We start from the raw sequence: 26,024 nt of genomic DNA, 5'->3' as shown, positions 1-26,024 counted from the left end.
AACCATAAATCAACACCAGTGACCCCTCTATCAGGGACAGAATTGAAATCTGAACAGATAATAAGGGTGGTACTTACATTCAGCAGCAACTGCTACCTGTTAAAAGGAAAGAAAAGGCATTAGAAGATCCTGAAAACGTCATTACCCCTGTGGCATACATTTGTGCTTTTGATGCAGCAATGGTGTTTGCTAATGCGAGGGAAGTGATTTTCTCCGATTCACCCTTTCCCTGGTGGTTCCTTCCATCACCATCTAATCCTCTGGAACAGGTTTTTGGGGATGGGGGGAATTTGTGAACAAACATCTCCCATTCTTTTGCATTAGCAGACACCTCCACTGGATGAAAAGCCATTCTGCAAGAAGAATGTCAGCTTTGGCTTTCACCCATAGAGATGCATAAGCAAAAAGGAAAAAGAAAAAAGATGTACATGCAGAAGAATGGGGAGAAAGGAAAGCAGTTGACACATATTCTACCACTTCCACTAAATATGGCAGCTAGAAATATTTATAAAACATGAAAAGCTGAAAAGATCAATATATTTAACAAGACCCCTGAGGGTTTGTTATGCTATGTAGTCACTCCATTTGTAGCTTTTTATACTGGATACAGGTAGACATCGTGTCATTATTTGCTGCTCACACCTACAGAAGCTCATCTAGGCCACTGTGAAGCCCCAGATCCCTGGACCCTTCCATTATTCCTATTGCCTACCTCTAAAAAAAATAAATTATACTCTACTAACATTGTATCTTTTTAAAAAAAAAATTTTTTTAAAAAATCTGACTTTTCATACACAAAAGCCAAATGATATTTTTTTATTTTAAATGAGGTTTTTTTTTTTATTTAAAAAAAGATTTACAAAATCTGTTTTTCTACACTTAAGGAAAATTTCTCCTGGCTTGTCTACTGAATATCCCCAGGAGCTATAGTCTCCCCATAGTATTAATGTAATCATTCAAGCAACTTTTGTTTATAGAAGATATAATAATATACATACATTCAAATTTTTTTGTACTGTATTGTTTGCCTTTCACAAACCACACATATGAAATCCATACGCTTCAAAGCAAAATGCTGTTATCTAAACTATTACTTCTTGTAATACTGAGGGCAAACCACTAGAGGCCACAACAAAACCACAAAAGTTATGTGCTCATAATAAGCTTAAATATGAAACATTTACACTAGATTTTGTCAGCCAAATGACCCAACATTCTGTTGGGTCACTCTCAGGGTTTACTAACTATCCCCCTTCCTTTCCAGGCATTCCCAGTGGGCAATTTTATTTGGGATAATTTTACTTCTGCTGTTGAGATTTATGGTGAGTGCCACAGGGATCTGGCTTATTCCCCTACACCTATACAAACTTCCTGGAGCAGATAACCTTGGGTTTGATATGAATAGTTATGTTTATTATGAAATTTCCACTTCAACCTGTCACTCCAAAGTGCTCAGGGCAGCAGATGATTAACAAAAATCCAAAATAAAACAATTTAAGACGTCACAGCAGCAATAAAAACCGGCAGGACAAAACCCTACATCATCCAGAGAGAGAGAAAGAATCAAACGAAGGACAGGCCAAAGTCCTGCCAGATCAAAAACTCTGTCAGCTAATGGTGAAAGAAAGACCAACGAAAAGGTGGCTAGGTGGGTATTCTAGGGGAGGGATTTCTACATCCTGGTCATCACAACTGAAAAGGCCCTTTTCTTTGTTCCTGCAAACTATACAGGCAGTGACCATTTAGTGTGTGGGGTTCTGTTCCCGGCCTCCATGTTTCACTGGAGCGTGCCTCAGCCCGCCCCCATTCCATCCTCTTCCAGGTCCAAAATGACCTGTGTGTGGACGTGTCTAAAATGTTAGCCACCTGTACTGATCCAGCATCTTAGGCAAGTACCAGTGACCGGTTGAGGAGCTAACCGGTTGTTGTCTGCCCACTATTTCCCTTAAACCACCACTGCCAGGCTCATCTGATTCAGTTGCTGTGGATAATTGGAATTTGCCTTTCCTGGGAAGCCTTTGGAACAACCTCCAAATCACTATTTAAAACTTCTTAATTAGCTGGCATCACTCCCTACTTTGTAAATGTGCTTTAATGAGAACTGTTAATTTTGCTTTTCATTTGTTTTATAAAGTACGGAAATATACTATGTTTTACAGCACGAAGTTTTGCTTTAATTAATTGTGCATCAGAACAACTTTTGATTTAAAGTAAGTATTGTAAACAAAGAGAGACGTGATTTTTTTTTAAAAATGCTATCACGGAAAACATGGGACAAAGTGTTTATCTGAAATACTACTCCACCCTGAAAAGGGTTCACGGTGCCCTAGGACAAAACAGAATAATGAAGCAAAGCCAGAAAGACCTGAAATAAAAGCAGTAATTATATGTGAGCGAAATCCCATCCTTGCACAATTATCTTAGATTTCCAGCAACTTACCGTATTTTTCGCTCTATAGGACGCACCTTTTTCCCTTCAAAAATGAAGGGAAAATGTGTGTGCGTCCTATGGAGCGAAGACGCCATAGCCCCGCGACCCTCTCCCGGCTGGAGAGGTGACGGGCGGCTATGGCAAGAGCCTCAATAGCCGCCCGTCACCTCTCCAGCCAGGAGAGGGTCGCGGGGGGCTGCTTTAGCCCTGCGCGCGCTCTCCCAGCTGGAGAGGTGACGGGCGGCTATGGCAGGAGCTTCTATAGCCGCCCGTCACCTCTCCAGCCGGGAGAGCGCGCGCGGGCACCCCGCGACCCTCTCCCGGCTGGAGAGGTGACGGGCGGCTATTGAGGCTCTTGCCATAGCCGCCCGTCACCTCTCCAGCCGGGAGAGGGTCGCAGGGCTGCTGGAGAGGTGATGGGCGGCTATAGAAGCTCCTGCCATAGCCGCCCGTCACCTCTCCAGCCGGGAGAGGGTCGTGGGGGGCTGCTTTAGCCCCGCGCACGCTCTCCCGGCTGGAGAGGTGACGGGCGGCTATGGCAAGAGCCTCAATAGCTGCCCGTCACCTCTCCAGCCAGGAGAGGGTCGCGGGGGGCTGCTTTAGCCCTGCGCGCGCTCTCCCGGCTGGAGAGGTGACGGGCGGCTATGGCAGGAGCTTCTATAGCCGCCCGTCACCTCTCCAGCCAGGAGAGGGTCGCGGGGGGCTGCTTTAGCCCCGCGCGCGCTCTCCCGGCTGGAGAGGTGACGGGCGGCTATGGCAGGAGCTTCTATAGCCGCCCGTCACCTCTCCAGCCAGGAGAGGGTCGCGGGGGGCTGCTTTAGCCCCGCGCGCGCTCTCCCGGCTGGAGAGGTGACGGGCGGCTATGGCAGGAGCTTCTATAGCCGCCCGTCACCTCTCCAGCCAGGAGAGGGTCGCGGGGGGCTGCTTTAGCCCCGCGCGTGCTCTCCCGGCTGGAGAGGTGACGGGCGGCTATGGCAGGAGCTTCTATAGCCGCCCGTCACCTCTCCAGCCAGGAGAGGGTCGCGGGGGGCTGCTTTAGCCCCGCGCGCGCTCTCCCGGCTGGAGAGGTGACGGGCGGCTATGGCAAGAGCCTCAATAGCCGCCCGTCACCTCTCCAGCCGGGAGAGCGCGCGCGGGGCTGCTGGAGAGGTGACCGGCGGCTATAGAAGCTCCTGCCATAGCCGCCCGTCACCTCTCCAGCCGGGAGAGGGTCGCGGGGGGCTGCTTTAGCCCCGCGCGCGCTCTCCCGGCTGGAGAGGTGACGGGCGGCTATGGCAAGAGCCTCAATAGCCGCCCGTCACCTCTCCAGCCAGGAGAGGGTCGCAGGGGGCTGCTTTAGCCCCGCGCGCGCTCTCCCGGCTGGAGAGGTGACGGGCGGCTATGGCAGGAGCCTCTCTGCTGCGCCTTTCCACTGCTCCCTGACCTGCTCTTTGGGGCTGGTGGTGGGCTTCCCCCCGCCAGCCCCAAAGAGCAGGTCGAAATGAACCTGAAGCCTGGAGAGCGAGAGGGGTCAGTGCACACCGCCCCCTCTCGCTCTCCAGGCTTCCAAGGTAGCCGCCTGAACGCACCTTAAACGGCACCTTGTTTTAGAGCGGGAAAACAAGAGGGGGAAAGTTCTCCCCCTCTCTGCGCAGCGCCTCCTGCCACTTCGCTGAAGGGGCGCTGGGCAGAGAGGGGGAGAAATTTTTTTTCTTGTTCTCCCCCCTCTAAAACAAAGTGCGTCCTATTGTCCGGTGCGTCCTATGGTGCGAAAAATACGGTATTTCTACAATGGTTAGGAATTTTTCTATTGTGTTCTACAACTCAAAAGCTGAAGAGTCATATGCCAATTATTTAGGTTGTATCCAAAGTAGCGCTAAGTCACTCATTCTTCTAGCCTAAGGATCTATGCTTGTGCAACAGAACTTCCCCGCCCCTTGCATGCACCCCCTAAATCTGTTCTGGGAATTTCTCCCAACCTTTCAGAGGAAATTATGGGAGAGTATAGGGTGCACAAGGGTGTGGGGACAGGGAGAGTAAAAGGGGGGAGTTCTATTGCACAAGTGTAAGAGCACTGGATACCCCCCCCTTGATTCTTATGTACTTATTTCATTTATATCCCCACTTTCCTCCAGGCTCCAGACAGCGTACCATGGCTTTCCTCATGTCCTATTTATCTTCCTAACAACCCTTTGATGTTGGGTAGGTTGAGAGACAGTGACTGGCCCAAGGTCACCCAGTGGACTTTGTGGCTAAGTGGAGACACCCACTGCTCCAGAGTGTGATCTGAAGGCACAGAATGTGGCCACCTTGCTGAAGTTAAGCAGGTATGAATTTGGTCATACCTGGTTGGGTGGCTATCTGAGAGCCACATGTATGCAAACCTTGGATTCTATGATGAAAAGGTGGCCCATAAGTACAAATAAAACCTGCTGCATTGTAATGGTTTGCTACTAGATTTCCTAAAAGAGTACGTTACTGGCAATATTTAATATATGCTTCCTGGAAACTTGCTAAGGTCCCCAAAGTACTGAATTCAACATGACTTCCTTCTGTCACCAGCCAAGTCCCAGGAGTTATCAAGGTCTTAAAGAAAGAGGAAAACAGCCTCCTTTATAAATATTTATGAACCTATCTTTATAAATGTGAAGAAAAACATGATAAATTAATGTCTTGGCCCAGAAAGGAAGCAGAGCCTTCATGGTGCTGATAAGATGGCTGTGTTCACAGAAAATCTGGCAAGCTTTTAGAAAACACTGGCATACTTAAAGAAACACATGTTCAATGGCAAAGGCAGGCCCTAGAGGGGCTTTTCCCTTCTGCAGGTGCTGATCAGTACGAACCCTCTGTGGATAACTGGCAGCCTAATTTATATATATTTAAAATATGAGCAGCCCAGGGGGTGGGATTGGCTGGGCAGTAAATAAATGCCAAAAATAAAAAATCAATAAATAACTTTTATGTCAGATATATTTATGTATGCACGCTCTCTCTCTCTTTTTCCACATTGTTGATTGTTGTGGATATGAGACCTTGTAGTCAAATGAAAAATGAGAGGTTTAGAGGGACAAGTGAGAAGAAAATGCACTATGATAGAAGGGTAAAGAAAGTTGTTACAAGCACTGCTCAGGGGTCTGAGTGCAACAGACTTCTGCCTGCACAACATGACTTCACCTTCCTCTTCCCCAACCCTCCAGAGCTGATTCTGAGGGTTCACAGTGGGCTGCAGGCGGGCAGAGAAGGGGTGGCGGTTCTGTTCCATTAGCAGACATCCTTTGCACTAGAAGAACAGGTGTGTTGGTTACTAACCAGTTTAACTTTTAGAAGAGAAATTTACTGAGTTTACTGAGGCAGTCTAAACAAAACCCTGCAGTGCATTAAATCTGCTTCCTGTAGAGAGCTTTGCATAAAAGGACTCATTTCATGAGATCGGCTTCCATCACAAAGCTTCAGATAATTGTGCTGGAGTAAGCAGACATAAGAAGCGGTCAATTTCCTTCATTGGTGTGAGTCACCCTATGGATGAGCTAATCACAGGTGCAAGGTCAGCCAAGCCAGTTGCTACAGTAACTGCCCAGTGCCACGACTATATCTATGATACCTGCTCATATACTAACTGACAGACTACTGGGCTGGCATGCATTAGCTCAGTAGTCTGTCAGTTAGTATGTAAGTTGTCAGTCTGTTGGTGTTACTTGTTCAGGGTTACATCTTGAATTGCTGGAGATTATTTGGAGCAACAGAGATACTTTGTACTTCTATTTTCTGTATACAGTCATACCTCGGGTTGAATATGCTTCAGGCTGAGCATTTTCGGGTTGCGCTCCGCAGTGACCTGGAAGTAACGGAGCGTGTTATTTCCGGGTTTCGCTGCTCGCACATGCGCAGACGCTCAAAATGACGTCACATGCATGCGCAGAAGCGGCAAATCGGGACCCGTGCATGCACAGGTGCGGGTTGCATTCGCTTCAGGATGTGAACGCGGCTCCGGAATGGATCCCATTCGCATCCAGAGGTACCACTGTATATCTGTATCTGCAAAAGCCTACAAGCTGTGCATACAATAACTGTTTTAGTTATCTTCTGCAACAGTAAACTATTTGGGCCTTAAGCTGATTCCATGTGGTGACTACTACCAGGAGAGACTTCCACTGCGTGTGTATCTCAAATGAGATTCCCAATTGGCTTCCTCAGTTATGTATATATAGATTTGGCTTGTTCTTTTAAGGTAACACTTGTTCAAACCTAACCCTCTCTATACAGATTTCTACTTTAAATACAAACATGCGATGAAACTGAAAACTTAGAATTACTCTGCAAAGATAATTTCATAACACTTTATCCTGACTTTACCTTGATCAGAAACAAACTGAACACGACCTTTCCACTTACTTTGATAAGTTTCAGATAATTGCCTGATTATTAAATGATATTTGGGCTCAACATGATAAGCCAATTTAGACAGGTCACAAACAAGTTCTACAGAATGAAAATCTTATGCTAAGGATGCATGGTGATATTAAAATAGCACTGCACTTGAATTGTGGTAGTGGGAAATAAAAGCCAACATGAAATTTACAGTTCCTTAGTTTCACTGTGGGTTGTTCTTAACACCAAGCACATCCTACATAATGAATAGAGACTCACCCGGCTCCCTCATGATGAGACGCATGAAATAAGAAGGAAACACTTCAATTCTGCTTCCTTGACCACTGCTTGTTCTGTGGCGTCCAATGCCACCTTCCAGAATAACTTTTTGTATGTACACAGAAAAAAGAAGTGAAATCTAACAAGCCAGTTTCACTAGGCTGTTTTTGGAAAATGAAACTAATTGCATAGGCATAGGCTTTTTTTCTATATTTTGCTACAAACAGCAAATCATCTAGCTGAAATATCTGTGGAATAAAGGTTGTAATCCTATGTCTCCTTACTTGGGAATAAATGTCATTCATCAGAGTGGAACCTACTGCTCATCAAACATCCATACCTTGGACCAGACTATAAATTGGGGCTGGGAAACTGGAGCCTTCCAAATGTTGCTGGACAAAACGTCCAGCAACCCTTATTTACTAAAGACTGGAAACTCCTTATAGACTTTTTGTGTGAAAAAGAAAATGGACATGATATCTGGGTTTGAGGATTGAAGAAAATATTTCTTTTTAGAAAGTGGGATTTTGGGTGTTATCTCAAAGTGGATGTTTCAAACATTTTTCGATATATAGATGACAATCAAAGCACCAGAAGTTCTTCCCCCCTTTTTTCCTCTCCCTCCTTTTCTTCTTTCCTCCCCCCCTTTTTTTATTCCCTTTCTTTTGGTTTGTGCTTTTATTTAGATTAGGTTTTTTCACCTTTGATAAAAGTAGATTGGATATTTGATACTTCATCAGTCCCAGCCCAGCCCAGCCAATTGTCAGGAATGATGAGAGTTACAGCCCAACATCTGAAAGGCTACAGGTTCCCTATTCCTGCTGTAAATGAATTATCAGAAATGGATGGAAACTTTTAAAGACGGCATTTCTCACAGTCTTGCCTCTTAACGCCTTAAAAGGGGCTTCCGTTGGAGCAAACTGAATGAATGGGTGCAATTCATAACTGTCAATAAGTACAGGTATTTCTTGCTACAGGTGCACCTTTAATAATATGCTGTCAAAGCAAGTGATTACAGGCTTTGAATCAGACCCGTTTGTTCCCTTTTCCCTGAGGGAAACACTTCAGAGTTTTGATGAAATGGGATTGTAGTTGAAGAAAGCTTACGGCAAAATGAATGGCAGACTTTAGGCTGCCACAAGATTCTTTGTCACTTTTAATTAAGGTGTTGGAACGTAACAGAAACAAAACAGTGCACTTAAAAGTATCCACCCATTCCAATGCCTGCAATCTCTTCCTTGGCAGAGTATTGTTCTAAGAAATACTTATCGACAGTTATGATCAGTGGCAATTGTGCATATTAATGGGTTGTATTCAGCATAGGACAAAGGCAAATAGGAATGATATCTCCCCACCCCCTGTAGATCTGTTCTAGGGTTCCCCCAACACTCTGGAGCAGATTTGGAGATGGCATGGGACACGTGCAGCAGGAGGAGATGGGGGAAAGTCCCATTGCGTTACTGGTAATCCTTGCAGCAGCACAATTATGTAGTTGAATGCCACCTTATACATTTGTTGCTATTTTAGTTGTTTCCAGAATGTGTCATTCTGTCCACATTCTCTATCTATTGCAAGCGAAGACCAAACACAAGCATAAGATAAAACAAGAATGGCAAAATGTTGCCATGTATTTAGTTTACAGCAAAGTAGCAGGTTTCCCCACCTACAAGCCTTTTATTGCCCATTTAGACAACTCAGAAGGAGGTAGCTGATCCAATTGGTACCCTTCTAGGAGCACAAGGAACTTTGATTCAGTATAGAAATCCACTTTCAGAAGAAGAAAGGAAGCAATAGTTTGCTGATTCCCCGCTGCACTCCCCAGCAACCCCCCCCCCCGAAATCTGTTCCAGGAGACAATCCCTTCCTTTTGTTTCCATTAAAGGTAAAGGGACCGCTGACCATTAGGTCCAGTCGTAGTCGACTCTGGGGTTGCGGCGCTCATCTCGCTTTATTGGCCGAGGGAGCCGGCGTACAGCTTCCGGGTCGTGTGGCCGGCATGACTAAGCCGCTTCTGGCGAACCAGAGCAGCGCACGGAAACGCCGTTCACCTTCCCACCGGAGTGGTACCTATTTATCTATTTGCACTTTGTGCTTTCGAACTGCTAGGTTGGCAGGAGCAGGGACCGAGCAACGGGAGCTCACCCGTCGCGGGGATTCGAACCGCCAACCATCTGATGGGCAAGTCCTGGGCTCTGTGGTTTAACCCACAGCGCCACCCGCGTCCCCTTTGTTTCCATTAGCTAACTCTTAATTCAGGGGCCTAATGCAGGCTCCAAAGTACGTTTTTCTGCTCCCTCCCCCCAATACCCGACTGATTTTCATGGTGGTAAAAACAAAAAAAGCTACACAGTGGGCACAGCAGAGAACCCTGAGAGGCACGCAAATCAGGTAGGGATGTCGGAGAATTTCAATGCAAAGAAGACCAGAAATTGCTGATATTTGCTTATTTGTCCCATGGCTGAAACAGCGGTTCTTGGTGTTTTCAGTCCACAGATGAAGTATAATGATATACAATTATCAACAGTAATCCCTCCAGGATTTGCAATGCGTTTCCTTTGCACTGAAATGAATGTTGTGGAACAATACAACAATAACGCAAAGGATTATGTAATGGATTCTGCAATATTTTGCCATAGCAGGCAGCATGGGTGTAGCCAAGGGGGGGGCAGGGAGGGGCAGCTCCCCCCCATCAAGTAAATCAATAGAAATACTTAGCTGACCAATCACACCAGTTCTGACAAAAGTCCTGCCCCCCCCCCAAAAAACCTGGCTATGCCCATGGTAGGCAGTAACTTAATTTTTGTCAGAAACCAAACTCAGGCCATTAGATCAATTACATGAGCAGAGAGGGAGCAGCAAGTTCAACTGATCTACACCAATCAGATGAGGAGGTCCTCTGTGTGTGTGTGTGTGTGTGTGTGTACACGTACAAGAGTGTGGAGCTTCACCCACCACTGAAAGAAGGCCCATGGGGCGTTGGTCAAGAGTGAATACAGCCCCTGAGAAAGAAAGAAAAGTTAATCACCGCTACATTTGCAGATGCCCCCACTGGAGCCACAGTGCAAGAAGCACCAACAACATTTGATGCAAAATTTTTAAATCTGTAGTTATAATAATTCTTGCCTGGATGAAGCAATTCTAAAATATGTTTGATGCACATTACAACAGCCTGAAATTTTCATATGAGTGGCCTTTCCGCTTTCTACACATATACCTCAGGCACAACAAAAGCATCAATTGAGCTAAATTTCCTCACTGATATGAGTAGCTGGCATCTGGAACATGACCTGTACACCTATGTACTGAATGTGACTGAAGGAAATGCATTTTTTTAAAAATACAACCTATGAAGGTGCTGTAATACTCGATGTAGAACTGTGGAGGAGGCACTCCTAATTACTTGCGAGCAGTGAAGCCATCTAATAAAAAAAAAAAGTGATGTAAATCTCTTCATTGCCACGCTGCCATCACTGCACATAGAATTCCTGGAATGTATTAGGGAGTTGTTTAATCTCATTTTATGCTACATTCCTGAAAACAAAAGTCAGCAATACATATACCCACACTTTACAATTAGAGGCCTACTTTAAAGCGAAAATGTCTCGCCTGCTTCTACAGCATAAGGCTGAAATGCTATCAATTTACATGGAGAAATGTAAGAAAAATAGTAACCTCCTACTCCCCCCCCCCCCTCCATTAGTACTTCAAACTCTGCAACCTGTTTGATTTTACAGAAATTAAAAAGGAAAGACTAACAACATCAGCAAAACAAATGACATCATGCAATGCTGTCTAAGTCGGCTTCTACCATAAATCATTGCCTGGCTGTCCCAAACAGTTAACCACATTAGTTTATGGCTGGGATTTCCCCTCCCACACATCCAACTGTTTTAAAGCTCATCTATACTTGTAAGTGTGTCACATCTGGCAAACAAAGACAATCCATTACATCAGCAATTTGGGTTACAGGACTAAGGCAATTTGAAAAAGAAACCTCAAAACAAGTTGGAGAGGAATGTAGAAATTTTACTTTGCGGTAGGGACTAACAGAAATGCGATTTCTATTTAGGTTTGTTTTCCTACAAGAGCCTGTCACTTCATTCTGGTTACTGCCATACAGAAGTGTTGTAATCACAATCACTACATGCAGCAAGCAGCAAATAAATTGGATGAATGAATAGAAGCGTAAAACGGGGTGGATGGGTGGGGGAGAACAATCCATTACAACCATAAAAATCATACAGAAATCCATAGAAGACAAAGGTAAAACAGCAGCAAAATAACAGCACCAGCAAAATCATCATAAACCATCAAATGCCTGGAAGAGTTAAGTTTTATGAGATAAGCCTTATGAGGCTAAAGTGATCTCTAAGATAGCCATGGGAAGCAGGCAATGGTCTGGATCCAGATTCCTAAAGGGTAGACTTTTAGTCTTTCATAATACTCACCTAAGTCTTAAAATAAAAATCGACCGGAGCTCCTTGTTTCTTCTGTCCCTCTCCCTGCAACCTGGCAAAGCAGTCGGGTGTCACATGGCGCTACCCAACTCTGTCCCACCAACACCACCTGACCAACAAATGGAACGCCCTCAAGCGAACTGTGCACATCTCAGGCAAACTACCCAAATCTGGTTCATCCACAATATCTGCTTGCTGGTCCCCATCACCTCCACTATACTATTAAAGCCTTTATGAAATGTTATTACCCTCCGTTGTTCTAAAGCAAGGGATGTAGAACCTATGGCCCCCTCAGATGTTGCTAGAGTCATAACCACTGCTTCAACCCTTCCAATAGCAGAAGCCCTGCTATTACAGGAAAGCAGCTACTCTCTTGTGTTACAGTGGATCATTTGGCTTCACATGACACGAGGTTACATGTCAAGGGTGAAACTTTGCTAGGTCTGTGGCCAAATTCTCACTGCTTTCAGCCAACCAGGCCTTGAGCCAACACATTCAATGAACCTAAGTCTACAACCAGTGCTCAATGTGGCCAACACTCAGGAGCTACCCTGAGTGTAACAGCAGTAGGGGATTTATTGCTTCTATATTCAACTTTGTCCTCTTCAATGTGGGGTGGGAGGGTTCACTTCAGGGAGGACCACCAATCCTGAACTGGAAACATTACTAAGCGGAAAAAGGGACAAACATAAGAGGGACCACATGTTTTAAATTTATTTCAGGGGGCGAAAATTGATGCAGCTGGCAGACACTATTGTGGGGAAAAGGTTTTATTACAGGCAGAATATGAGTCGTGGTATGCGCTGGATCTTTGGAATAAGTGTTCGAGAAACTTGACTCTTGTTTCCTTTCTTAACTCCTGTTGGGGGGGGTGTTGCTTAACAGAGGTTGGAGCACAGTGAGAAGACCATAACTCAATGCTTCCTGTGCAAAAGGTCTTAGGCTCAGCCTCTAGCATATCCAGGAACAGCTGGGAAAGACCAAATTCTGAAACCCTGAAGAGTCGCTACCAGTCAGTGTAGACAATGCCAAGCTAGGTGAATCAATAGCCTGACTCAGTACAAGGCAGTGTCTTATGTTCCTGCAATACAATTTTAGCTGATCCTTCATAGTACAGTGGAACCTCGGAAGCCGAATGCCTATAAACTTGAATGTTTTGGCTCCCAAACAATCGAAAACCAGAAGTGATTGTTCCGGTTTTCAAATTATTTTCAGAAGTTGAACGTCTGGCGCAGCTTCTGATTGGCTACAGGACACTCCTGCAGCCAATCGGAAGCCGCGCCTTAAAAGTCGAACATTTTGGAAGTCGGACTTCCAGAATGGATTCCGTTCGACTTCCAAGGTACGTCTGTACAACAGTTTTCAAGAGGAAAGTGGGATAGCTGGATAGCGGGAAGAAATGCAAGCTTTATAGCTAAGAACCTAAAAGTAGAGCTACACGAATCAGCAGACACACAAGGCAAAGCTTCTGAAAGATTGCTGAGCCACTTCAGACTGACTGGGAGGTGGGGATGTTAGAATAAAACAAACCTGGAACTTGCAAGTCAGGGAGGCGGGTCCTCTAGTCCAGATTTCTCCCTCCCATGGTAGTGCCCTATGTGCAGGGAGGTGTTTGCTTTTTAAAAACATGGGTAAGTTCTGGATTTGTGAAGAGCAGGGGTGCTATTGATGGATGCCAAAGAGGAGTTGGGTCTTTCCTGGGCCCTGGACCTCCTGCTTCTCCCCACTTTTATAACACTTATTTTTTAAAAACCAAAACAACCAACCACCTTGTTTACAAAGTGGCTGGGAATGCTGCAAAGCGTAGTGCTGGTGAGACCCAGTCGGCCAACATCTTAACGTGCCTAGAGGCACACACAAAAGCAGGGATGGCGTGGAGATGTGTGAGAAAGAGGCACAAGCCATGTTTGATCTTGGAGAAGACTTGTTTTAGTTTTAATATGTACATAAGCAGCAGTTTCCCCACAACAGACTGCAGGTGCCTCACCCATCACCTTTCTAAAGCTAAGCACATCTACCCTGGATGGGTGGCTACTGCTTTGGGTTACATGAAAGAAGGAAGGTGAGCTATGGCTATACAGTGGTACCTCGGGTTACAGACGCTTCAGGTTACAGACTCCGCTAACCCAGAAATAGTACCTCGAGTTAAGAACTTTGCTTGAGGATGAGAACAGAAATGGCGCAGTAGCGGCGCAGCGGCAGCAGGAAGCCCCATTAGCTAAAGTGGTGCTTCAGGTTAAGAACAGTTTCAGGTTAAGAACGGACCTCCAAAACGAACTAAGTTCTTAACCTGAGGTACCACTGTAAAAGCTCCTCCCTTCTACCCTCCCCACACTGCATCTCCCAGATCACTAGGTGTGCCTCTAGATTTACCTGGCAAAACAGCCACGGAAGTGTTTTGATCACCCTGCAGAATGGCAAGATGGAAAGTAACTGCCAAGTTCCTCTAGGCAGGCTATTCTGTTCTGCTGATTAGTCAGTCAAAAGCACTCCTGGCACAATGGTAAACAGCACTACTCATTATTTCCCTTCAGTCAAGACTGGGGAGCCACTCCCAAACAAGTCAGAATGGCAGGAGTATCTTTCGATTCTTAGAATGGTTCAATTGAATTGAAATATTGCTGTGTTTAACTTCTCACAGCACTTGTGAATGCGGAATATTTAACAACAACAAGGAAACACAATGCCAGCCAACCAGAAAGGGAGTCAAGGCTGTGAAATTCAACTGCAACAGAAAAATTAATCTCTTGAGTGGTGCTCTATGCTTTCAGTTAACTGCAACAAAGCAGAAAGCATTAGGACAAAACAGAAGTTATTTCAGGATCTGTGAGATGCATGTGCAAAAGGACACACATATGCACACAATCTCTCTCATGCAGACACTAAAAAAATTACTGGCTTGCCTTTAGGAAAGTTTTCACCTACAAGATGGAGAAGAATGTGAGCATAGGAACATAGGACACTGCCATTGGTCCATCAAGCTCAGTACTGCCTACACTGATTGGCAGTGGCTCTCTAGGGTTTCCATCAGGGATCTTTTCCAGCCCTACCTGGAAATGCCAGAGATTGAACTTGGGCCTCTTTACATGCAAAACAGATGTCCCTCCACTGAGCTATGGTCCTTCATGATGAACATGTGCTTCAATTTCCCTCTCATAGCATTTAAAGGTTCTCAAAGGGGAAATACATATATACAGCCAACCTGCATAGACACTGCCTTTGCTTCCATGACGGAAGAAAGTCAGGATATGAATGTAAGGCAAATAAATAAATGGGCAAAGGTCTCAGTGATTCAATACAGGCCATTTGTGTGGCCTAAATTGAAGGGGGTACTTCTGGAGGTACGATCAGCTTTGAGAAACTTGTGCCACAGAAAACAGACTAAGTAACTCCACAGGTCAAATTCACATATTCAGCTTTTAAAGTCAGGGAAATGAAGTGTCTGTGTGATCAACAATACTGTACATCATTTCAATTTATCACTACAACTTCCTCAAGTCAACTTTTTTTAAAGAAGGAAGAAGTGTTCCTCAGAACCTATTTGTGCATTCAGAAGTTGTGGGTCATTAAAAAGTGCAAATAATCCACAGTTCTGCATCTTCACTCTACAGATTTTTCTAAAGCTGGATGCATGAGCTTCAGAGAGCATATGGATCTCTGTCTGGGCAAATTCAATGAGTATTGAAATTGCTTTCCCGGCACGTAAAAAAAAGCTCACACATGTTTACATGGAATTAATTAGTTGAGAATAATTCCTCACCCCTGTACTAATGCATATAAAAACCACACAGATAAAGAGTATTTCACATGCATGCATCCAAGTGGTATATGTGAGTGAGAAATCCTTTTACCATTACAGTGGTACCTCGGGTTAAGTACTTAATTCGTTCCGGAGGTCTGTTCTTAACCTGAAGCACCACTTTAGCTAATGGGGCCTCCTGCTGCGGCCATGCCACCGGAGCACAATTTCTGTTTTCATCCAGAACCCATTTCTGGGTTAGCGGAGTGTGTAACCTGAAGCGTATGTAACCTGAAGCGTATGTAACCCGAGGTACCACTGTATTTAACTCACTGGATTGCCCATATCAAAGAGCTGTCATCAAATATCTTAACTGTCCTACTAAAGCAGTTAGCCCTTTTCACACAGAGGAGTGGGTGCTGGAGACTGAACCTAGTACCTTCTGGATGTGAAGTAGATGCTCTACTACCAAGCTGGAAAATGAATGATATAAAGTGCAATGAGGAACAATGTTTCAGTCAAGTATCCTATATTGGGAGTTTTCAAACCCAGCACATGGCATTTCTCATTTAACAGTTTTTAAGAAGGCCCAACTTCACACAGTCTTCTTACTGGCCTGGTGCTCCCAGATTTGAGATTCTAACTCATATATTACTACCTTCCTTTCCTTCCACACTTTGTTAGTAAGCGAGTTCATTGTGTTTCTGCAGAAAGTTTATTTAAGGGGCAGATTTATATCAGAGACGGCACAAAAGTGCGGCTCCGTCAGCTAAGAAGTGCTTTCCAAGTCAGGACTTAGAATTTGACAACAAATAACTTAAGCTACCATTTACTCCAATAAACCACCAACTGACTCTCTAAGATTCAGATCAAGGACGAAGGCAAGCAGGTATTCTCAAATACAGTAGAAGTGTTTTGACAAACATTTGTTTTGATAGACATTCTGTGGCATTTGTGTTCAAAACCACTTGCACCAAACTTAAGAATGTATAAAAGAGAAAATCCAGATAAGTCTGAAAACCTCTGGCAAAGTTTCCTCAACTTCTTTGGGAACTGAGAAGATGTGATTATCTGGGTCAGCTGCTGGGAGAAGCTCAGAAAATATTGCCCCTTTTTCTACCTTCTTTTATTTCAGACATTTATACCCCACTCTTTAGCCAAAAAGGTTCTCAGAGCAGCTTACAGTAAGACAACTCTGCCCTCAGGGTCACAATCTAAAAAAGACATGACACGCAAAGAAAAAAGAAATGGGACAGAGGAGGGAAATGCAAGCTCAAGTTCTTAAAGTCACACAATTCTTGTATCACACAACTACATTCCTAGTAGCATTTAGTCTTATAGTAACCCCCACTGAACATCTCTTAGAATCAAGGCCAAGTTTGCTAATTGATGGGCCTTTGACAGTTTTAAATCAAACAGAACTAGGTCCCACACAATACCTGTGCAGCGTCTTCCCACTAGCTCTGATCCCATTCCACTCAAACTTGCACCTCCAGAAACCTGTGTTCTTGGCTGCCCATGCCAAAGGGCCAACACACCAAGGGATTTTATAGTTCTGGTGTGTGTGTGTGTGTGCGTGCGTGTGTGTGTCTGCGTTTTAACAGGGGTCTGTTGAAATTGCCCGCTTTCATTATGACTGGCATTCAGAAAAGTCAGCAAACACACATAGAGAGGGGAATCCTGATTCCACTTCCCTGTGCAGTCCCTAAACACCTGGAAAGGGCCACTTAGCAATCAACTTGATCAGTTCCCCCACAAGCAGCCAAAATGCAATGGTTAAAAAGCATCCCCAATGATTCCCATGTCATAAATATGATGCTTTGACTCTCTCTTTAAGAAAAGTTCGGCATTATAAGAGCGTTTGGAAAGCGTAAGCAACATGGGGAAATAAAAAGAAAATCCCAAATGTAAACCAGGGGTGGGGTGGGGTGGAGATCTCTCTTCCGGCAGAATTCTATGTTCTGACCTTTCCACGAACTCTAAATAACCAGCTCATAATTTCACAAACCATTTGGAATGGAAAGCATGTTGCAGGATGCTGAGGAATCCAAGCCTCTTCAGCTTATTTTGTTCAGCAGCCAAATATCCGTTAAAGCAGACGAGTGTTTTTTTAAAAGGGCTTTTTGTTGGTAGTGCAGTGTGTGTTCAAGCTCAATGAATTCCGTCCCATTTGTAGGGGGAGGGGAATGCATATACAAACTGACCCCCCCCCCCCAGTTAATTTGGTGCATGAAGAGATCTCAAATGAAATTATGTAAGCATTTAAATATTAAAAGGTAACTCCTGAATATTCATCGCTAATCTTATCACTGGAGCTTAGAGAGCAGATACTGAGCTGTCAGTGCCAGAATACATTCAACATAGCAGACCTTTCGCCTGCCCACCCACTTCACTGCAGAACCATTGCGGCTAGATAGCTATTCCAGCCATCTCCAGCCCCCCCCCCTCCAATGTGAGGAGTAGTCCATGAGGATGAATGGCATCAAAGCCCTAGCAAAAAGCTGAAACAAGGCAAAGCAGGAGGTCCCATCCACAAGGCAACACTCTGGAGAGATTTTCAATGGAAAAACTCTTGAGGGGATCCAGAATCACAGCCTAGCGCTAGTTCCAATCCTGAGGATGGCAAACACTGTCTGTTGCTTCGTTATAAATAGGAGATTCATGTCAGCAACCACCCCAACAGAGCACACAAACTGGTTGGAAACCTGGAGAAGTTTAGTACTATCTAGAAGCCTGCCATCATGATCGTTGGTCACTCGCAGATTTCTGTTGTGAAACAGGCTGAGCAACGCCAGCATGTGCCCAAGTACAGGTCAGGTATGGTCAACCTGTGGCCCAACTGCTGCGCTCCAAGAGATTTTTAGCAGGCCTCTTAAGACGCCCGACAATGTGGCGGCTGCATTTGCTTTTTAACCAAACTTCTCTTTTCTGGTGGCCTGCAATGTGCCAGTTCCCCACTAGTTTTTTTTTTGGGGGGGGGGCAGGAATTCAAGTGTCCTTGTAGCTGATTTCTAATGTATCCTCCAGCATTTCCTCATAATCTCCATGTTAGCACTTCTGGAAGGGCTCGATTATTCCCATGAGTGACTGGCAGAGATTGGAGCTCAGAGGTGCTCACAAGTCAAGGCCAAGTGGCTGCTGAGATGTCTCACCCGAAGCTTGTAAAGCTTCTCAGCATCCAGTGCTAAGTAATCCATAAAATCTCATGTGGAAGACTTATTTAATAAAGTCCATCAATTAACTAATAATTTATCATTTACTTTACATCACCACTTACTTTTCCAGTAGACACTTGTAAATTATGAATGAGCATCCTCTGTGTGCATCCCTCAAACTGAAAAAAGTTGCCACACATTCCTATAAGTAATCATATTTAAAATGTGTTCTCTGATTTCCCAAAAGTTCCTGGAGTTTGATAATTTTCACTTGTCATAATTTTCACTTGTCGTTTCCGTACCCAGGTCTGTTTTATTTGTGAGCTTTAGTTTTGTTTTCACTTATCCAGTTTCTAGGAACCGTTATTTAATGTTGCTATATTTTTAACTGCTTTTATGTAAACGGATTAGAGGTTTTTATTTATATTAAACAGTACAAACATTTCATTAACAACAAACAATTCATATTTGTGAGACAGCATTCTTTTTTTAAAGCATGCAACATGTGCATGTTGCTATTGTTGAACAATACTACACTAATAGCCCCGTTTCATGGGACTGGATCTAGATTTACCCTTGCACAAAGGGTCCCACCTGATTTCTCATGATACACACTCCCACTGCAGCCTCTGGTACTGTATCCGAACCATTCCAAGGGGGTTTCCAACTCTCTGGGGCTGCTTTGTGTAAAGTATTTTTTTTAATTAAAAAAACTGAATAGGAACATAACAGTGAGGTAAGAGAAAGCAAGATTTCTAAGAGCATTTAAAAATGAGTAACAAATTTAATATTGCAGACAACCTTATGGATATAGATACTGGGAACTGTTAACATAAATGAATATCCCAGAATATAATTTAGGTTTGAAGTGCAGCTTGGCTTAGCTACTCTCTTTGCCCCATCACAATCTCTGCTTAGCTGTCCCAAACAGAGGTCCTTCTCAATACAAAATAATAAACTGTACAGTGCTCTCTCTCTCTCTCTCGGCGGCTTAAAGTGAAGAAAGCCATTGTGAACATTTTGGAGAAGAAAACCTGACTATTTATAGTAACTCAGAATATTTAATCCAAAGCAGTAGATGCGAATATATTTTGCAGGCACAGATGAGACTCCACTGCCCTCAGCCTTGTTTTTACACTAGGGCTCAGCTCCTAATTTGAGTTAGGAAAAGTGTGATGCCAAAACAGAGGTTGTGACACTGTAAGATGCTAAAAATGCAATTTCCTCATTGATGGGAATTCATGGTCGATGGGTGGGAGCACCCACAAATGGCAGATGTGAAAAGCTGCAGGAGCAGCAGAAAACCGAAGGGAAGGGGGAAGTTTGGGTACAGAGTGCAGCTGCTTCAGATTGTCATTTCTTTCACCCTGCCAGAAAGAAGCCCTTTCTACACCAGAGACAGAAGTCCCAGGAGCCTAGAAAAAAGATAAACCCCACCTATTTAAGCTATATGTGGACTGAGATGTAGCCACGGTTAATCTAGGTTTCTTCCACTAGGTTTGATATCTATCTCATAGTCATTATTCCCCATACTGAATGTATTAGCAGGAGAAAGCAATTACTTCTTAGTGATAAGGTTTATGGGACATTTTATTGCCCTCCGTTTATGCCAGGAGCTTTTTCTCTCTGCCCATGTGACAGGGTTCCATTCAAAGTTAATAATTACTTCTGTTACCACCAGACTTCAGCTATCTCTAAAGCAGGGGATAAAGAAATCTTTCCAGCTAGTTTTTTGTTTGCATATTACAATGGTCAAGTTTAAAGACCTAGAACCAGTCATCGTTGGTGCGCTATCTTTGTCTTTTTAAAAATGGATTTCAAAACAACAAAAGTGAAAGCAAGTAAAACAGCAACCAAGATCAGGACTTAGTTATTTATTAACATTTCCATTTTTGTGAATATTTAGTAAACAGAGAAGAGAGAGGGCACAGACTAGCCATCTCCCAGTAAGAACCTCTTCAGAGGAGTCAGAAACTCACCAGATATTCAAGGAATCTTCCCTCATTAAAATTAAAGTACTCGCCATACCTACAGTATAACCTTCAAAAAACATTGTGTGTCTCGAGAGACGGCTTTGCACACTCTGCTAAGCTGTCCTTGTTGCGTGATTTTCATTCATGTTGCATTTCACAGAATTTACTGTGAGTAGCCCTTGCATCCTTCCTTTGACATGAATGGGAATCTACTTGCTTGCCTGCAGCCACTAAGATAAATCCTTATTAGTGGATTTTAACTGTCATTCATAGTTGCACTGTTGTGCCTGCACACGATACTAGAAAGCTCAAAAAGAGCGAGGAGAGGGGAACTGGGCAAGGAATAATTCAAGGACACAAATCAGTCTCCCTGCTTGCACAGGACTACGTCACTCACACATTGCCATGCAACCTTAAGTGTGGAAATCCCCTTTTCTGACTGGCAAAAACACTACAGGTTTTTCTGATGCAAAAAAAATGGTGATCCTTTCCAAGGAAGAGGTGTCATTCTGATACATGGCAGAACACGCTAACCCCTCTCTCTCTCTCTCTCTCTCTCTCTCTCTCTCTCTCTCTGTGTGTGTGTGTGTGTGTGTGATGCTTTGCTCAGGGTTGTTCTCCCATTAATTTTTGCTTAAAGAGAGACTGGGAATTATTATTATTTTATACCCTCTCTCTGGTTTCCACTTGTTCATCTAAACCCTAAATAAAAAAAGAGATGCTTCCTCTGCTCTTTTTAAGAGGCCAAATGAATAACGATCAGCAACTAACCAAGAAATCCTGGCTTGTAATTTGGGAATGAGCAATACAGAAAAACAGAGCAGAATTTATGTTAGCCCATTTTGGCACATGCATCGAACATGTCAGATGCCATTCAAAGTTTATACTGTCAACTTACATAAATCAGAAGTGCACTAAGAATGTCCAGCAACATCTTGGAGGACCACAGATCATGTGCAAAGCTTTGTATGGAAGGCATCTATGGTCTGTTCACAGATTAAGCTGAATGAGAATAGACTGAGAGCAATGAATGCAATCCTGGCCCCCTCCCTTCAATTCACTCTACAAGTCAAACTGCCTAAAACGAAAAAGAAATCTGTGGAGCCCAGCAGTCACTGCTGACTAGAAGAGTCAAAACAAGAAGAGAGGCCTTAATCAGCCATCTTGACTTCTGTTTTGTTCAAATGCTGTTAGCAGCATTTTCTGGTGACCCAGTAAATTTAACCCACAATGGTACTTTATTGAAACCAGCAATAAAAGATTAACTGAACTAGACAACAGGGTCACTGTTACAAACCCTAAAGTGATCCACTGTCTCCGAGACAGACACAATGGGTAGAACAGCAGATCTTTAACTCCCCTTAACTAAATTCCATATCTGAATTCAAAGCAGTGTCATTATCCCAGCAAAGAGAGAGAGAAAGAGAGAGTGTGTCCCAACACAGACGTTTTTCAGCCTGGTGGTTAAAATCATTTAGTATCCAGCCATCTCCAATAATAGCCATATAAAAAACAATGGGCTCTATTGAGGATTTTCATCAGGGCAGATAGTCATTTATACGGTTTCCCCCCCTGCAACTCACTAGATGAAGCCTCACAAAGACTCAATTCAGACGCCATTCTTGTTTCTAACAGGCAAATAAAATAAAATCAAAAAATCTCAACAGCTGAAGTAATGATCATCCCTCATCAAGGAAGACTGTGAACTGGAATACTTGCAAACTTTTTACACGGGGACTTTCTTGATGACTAAGAATATTGTAAGTGTCCTGTTATTCTTGTACGTGTCCTGTGAATCAGGAAGCAATGATAAAAATAGGAATAAAAATCAAGATTTTGCTCCCACCCCCCAAAAAAGATAGAGGTGATTCCAATTCCCTAATTGCCACAGACTGAATCCCCGCTCCTCTCAATGAGCCTGACAAGACACAGGTCAGGGTTTCGGTTACAGCAAAATGACCAGCACTACTATGACATTACGGCCACGGGTGAATGGATTCTGCATGAACAGAAAGGCAGACAGACAGACCTGGCCTTTGCTGCTGAAAGCCAATCCACATTCCCCACTTTGAAAAAAGGCCAGAATATATATTGTCATGGCTCCCACTTGCTGACTTGGGACTCCTGGCTCTGGAGCTGCAACGAAGGGGGAAACCTCTCTTTAGTGTTCCACTGACGCAAACGGCAATTCAGGTTTTCTCCAGATGGACACTTATCGTTAAAGAGTGGGTTTTCCCTCAGAAAGGAGTGGGGTAAGGGGAAAACCGCTCAGACCTGTGCTTTCTAGGCACAAGCAGAAGTGTGGATGAGCTGTAAAAGCTTTAGTTGAAAATTCAGTACAGCATCTCAACATAGCTCAGGTGACAGGTTCATAAAGCACAGCAGAGCTCTACAACGCATGGCTAGGGGCAAGCTGAGGCGTTGTTCCATCACTTGGCTCACCCCCTAGGCTTCCCTTTTGAAAAGTGGGACAGGCACGTCATTTGTGCAATCGTTTCCCCAGGTCTCAGGGCTGGCCAAGCAAGTGCTATGAGTGAGCAGAGGATGGTCCTGCCAGCGCTGTCACCTCTGCATTCTTGGGAGATGGAAACAGAGATAATGGGGCCAGCTTGCTCTCACATCTATCCTTTGGTGCCTCCTCTGAGAGTGATGCCTCCTCGCTGCTAAGGAGAGGAACTGGGGCCCCCTTGGATGGTGATGATGTTGCAGCTGGATTACATTATGACGCTGAAGTGTGCCGCTCTTCTGACAACCCACTTGGTCCTTCCCCCGGATCCAGGTCTTTACTTCCCAAGTCACTCAGGCCCTCCTTGGAAGGACCTTCCTCACTCTCCTTCCACTCCTCCTCATCTGATCACTCTTTCCACCATGTCTCCATGGGGCTCATGCATGTGAAAAAATAAAAACCCATTTGTGTTATCATGTGTAGACTTGTGTAGATAAAGTGGAAGTTCAGGAGGGGTTTACACAAAGCAAGCTTCCAATCTTTAATCAGCTAAATGTTCCGAAATGAACAGAACTTGGTCTTTATTAGTTCTTGCTTCATTTTGTTTGAAGACTTAAAATCACAACTGTTGTCATACGATTGTCTTGGGTAGTACTCATCTAATTAGCAAGAGTAGCTACGTCACACTGTCGTTCTCTCCCCAATCATGTGATTTCCACATCTATCACAACAGCAATACTGTCTTTGGCACAATGTAGCAGATGTAGATTAGAAGGTTCAAGTACTGTGTTTAAAAGAAAAAGCTAGAAAACGCTCCTGGTCCTTAACCTTTTGAAAATGGGCTTATACCGCAGCATCAACCAATACTGATCATTGCTGGGGTCCATTCTGAACCTTCCAGAGTTCTATTATTCAGACATGTTGACTTCTTCTGTCTCTATCCCAATGGATGTGGTATCACTTATAGAAGCAGGATCTCGCCCTGATAAAACCAAAGACTTCTGCCCAAAGGTAGGCAACATCTTCGAAACAGAGGGTAAGCAGGCAACTCCTCATCAAATATTCAACCAGGGAAGTTTAAATCAACATTTAACATTACATTAACCACCATTTGCAAATGCTGCAGAGAAGCTCCAGCTTTTCCCAGATATTTCCCCCCAGTCACATAATTAACCTTGTTTACTCCTGCAATTTTATGCTAAAGTGGCGTCAAGCTCATCTGCACTCCTCTTTTCCCCTTTGTTTATAAATAGAGTAGTATTCTGTTTGTGCACCAAGGCTTGCAGGAATCAAACAACCGTGCATTAAACTGATGAAGTTTGGGGGGTTTTTTTAAGAAAAGGAAACAAAAAGGAAAATGGAAAAACTTTTTTTTTTAAGAGGAAGAGGGGATTCTTCTTTTTAATAAGGTCTTCAAGTTGCAAACCCTCTTGTGCATTCCAATCCGGCAGCAATTTTGTCAACCAAAAATTGCATGTCCTCCAGGTAACAATTGGGGTTCTCAAACAGCTATGGTTTCAATATGCATTCTTGCATGCTTGGGGTGGGGGAGAAGAGAGATTTTAATGATAACCCAAACATTCCCACTCACCCCCCACATTGTTTTCTGGCATCTGTTCTTCATCAAGTTATACAGAAACTTTAATTCCATCTGCAATTTTTAACCCTAGATGACTCTAGGACTTCCACAGGCGTATGCCAACCAGTTGTAAATTAAAAGTTATTCTTCCATTTCCTCCTTTGAGGAAACCTAACAGAATGTACTAATACAGAGTTTCTCAGGTTTTGTCAAAGTGATGCTTCTTAAGCATGTAAAAACTGCCCAAGTTATCTCAGAACAAACCTATCAGCCCTTGTGCTCTTACGTCTTCACTTCCAAAAGTCTTACTTTTATGTACAGTGCCTAATAAATATTTTATTCTGTTGTAAATCAAATTTAGAATGCCTCATGTAAAAAGAGTCACAAATAAATTACCTAATTAATTAATTAATTAAGGCAAGAAAGTCCCTTACTGAAACCAAAATATACACAATATAGTCTTTGGCACTCTGGCACAAGTTACAGTGTACACCCCAGAATCCTTTGAAATGCCACTGGAGTTATGGCTCACTCAGTTTGTATCTCAGCTGCCATCTTCCTTACTCCTGACTTGCAAAAAAATTGTCTTCCAACAAATACTGGGTGCTTTCACTCAGCATCCTAAAAACATTACAGATCCATTCCTCTAAAAATACGAATTCTGCATTCACACAAAATTTCAATTTGGTTCAGCCTGTATTCATACCTGCATTTTTTTCATATGGCAAGGAACAGTAACAGTTTGTAGATGCTCTAATGTATGGAGCCTTTGGCCCTCCAGATGTTAGTGATTTACAACCCCTGGCCATTGGCCATGCTTCCTGGGTTTGATGAGAGCTGTTGTTCAGTAACATTTGAAGGGCTAAAGGTTCCCCACGCCTGCTCTGCAGCTATTTGGCCTGCCATTGTGTGGCATGACACAACCAAGTACAATGTGTACACACACTCTTATCCATCATGAAAAGAGGAAAAAATGGAAACTTTCTACCCTATAAACTGGGCGCCATTTTAGAAATGTTTATAGTTTTGGTATTTCAGCATAGGCAAAATATTTGCACAGCTTGCTCCTCTCAAAACAAGCCACAAGCTGGTAACTTTTAAGTATTCAAAGATGGGAGAGCTCAACTGGGCCTTTGGAACTGCAGGCTGCGGAGAAAAAGAGAAGCAGTAAAGAGTATAGGCGGTCACTTTTGCTGTTACAGAACCCACCCTTCCCTTAAGAAGAGAAAGTTCATTTCTGAGGCCTGGGAGACTTACATCAGTTTGCCAGTTGCCCACTAACAACTGCTTCCGAGTGAGAAGGTTGCCGTACCATCACTGCCCCAGAAACCATCCTATGTAACATAGGCACAAGCAAACAGCCTGTGCTGTGCCGTCATTTTCTTTTATCATCATGAATCAACCTGACATAAGTGTACAAGTACATAGGGAGAGATGTCAGTGAAGGCGGTGAAGGTCCTGTGTGAGTGTCTGGAGGCGGTTGGAGGATGGATGGCGGCAAACAGATTGAGGTTGAATCCTGACAAGACAGAAGTACTGTTTCTGGGGGACAGGAGGCGGGCAGGTGTGGGGGATTCCCTGGTCCTGAATGGGGTAACCGTGCCCCTGAAGGACCAGG

The 26,024-nt window shown here is 43.8% G+C and overlaps 1 protein-coding gene across 1 annotated transcript in view; it reads right to left on the bottom strand.

Moving 5' to 3' along the window:
• PTPRJ (protein tyrosine phosphatase receptor type J) overlaps nt 1-26,024 on the bottom strand; it is an 80,673-nt gene that overhangs the window by 31,595 nt on the left and 23,054 nt on the right. Inside the window, exon 2 of the mRNA XM_081000076.1 lies at nt 78-96. Within this exon, the coding sequence (XP_080856202.1) occupies nt 78-96 (19 nt within the window). The remainder of the gene's footprint in view (nt 1-77; nt 97-26,024) is intronic.

The sequence above is a fragment of the Podarcis pityusensis genome, assembly GCF_964106645.2.
Source record: "Podarcis pityusensis genome assembly, chromosome: 1".
NCBI lineage: Eukaryota > Metazoa > Chordata > Lepidosauria > Squamata > Lacertidae > Podarcis > Podarcis pityusensis.
This window is presented reverse-complemented; position numbering and strand designations above follow the sequence as displayed.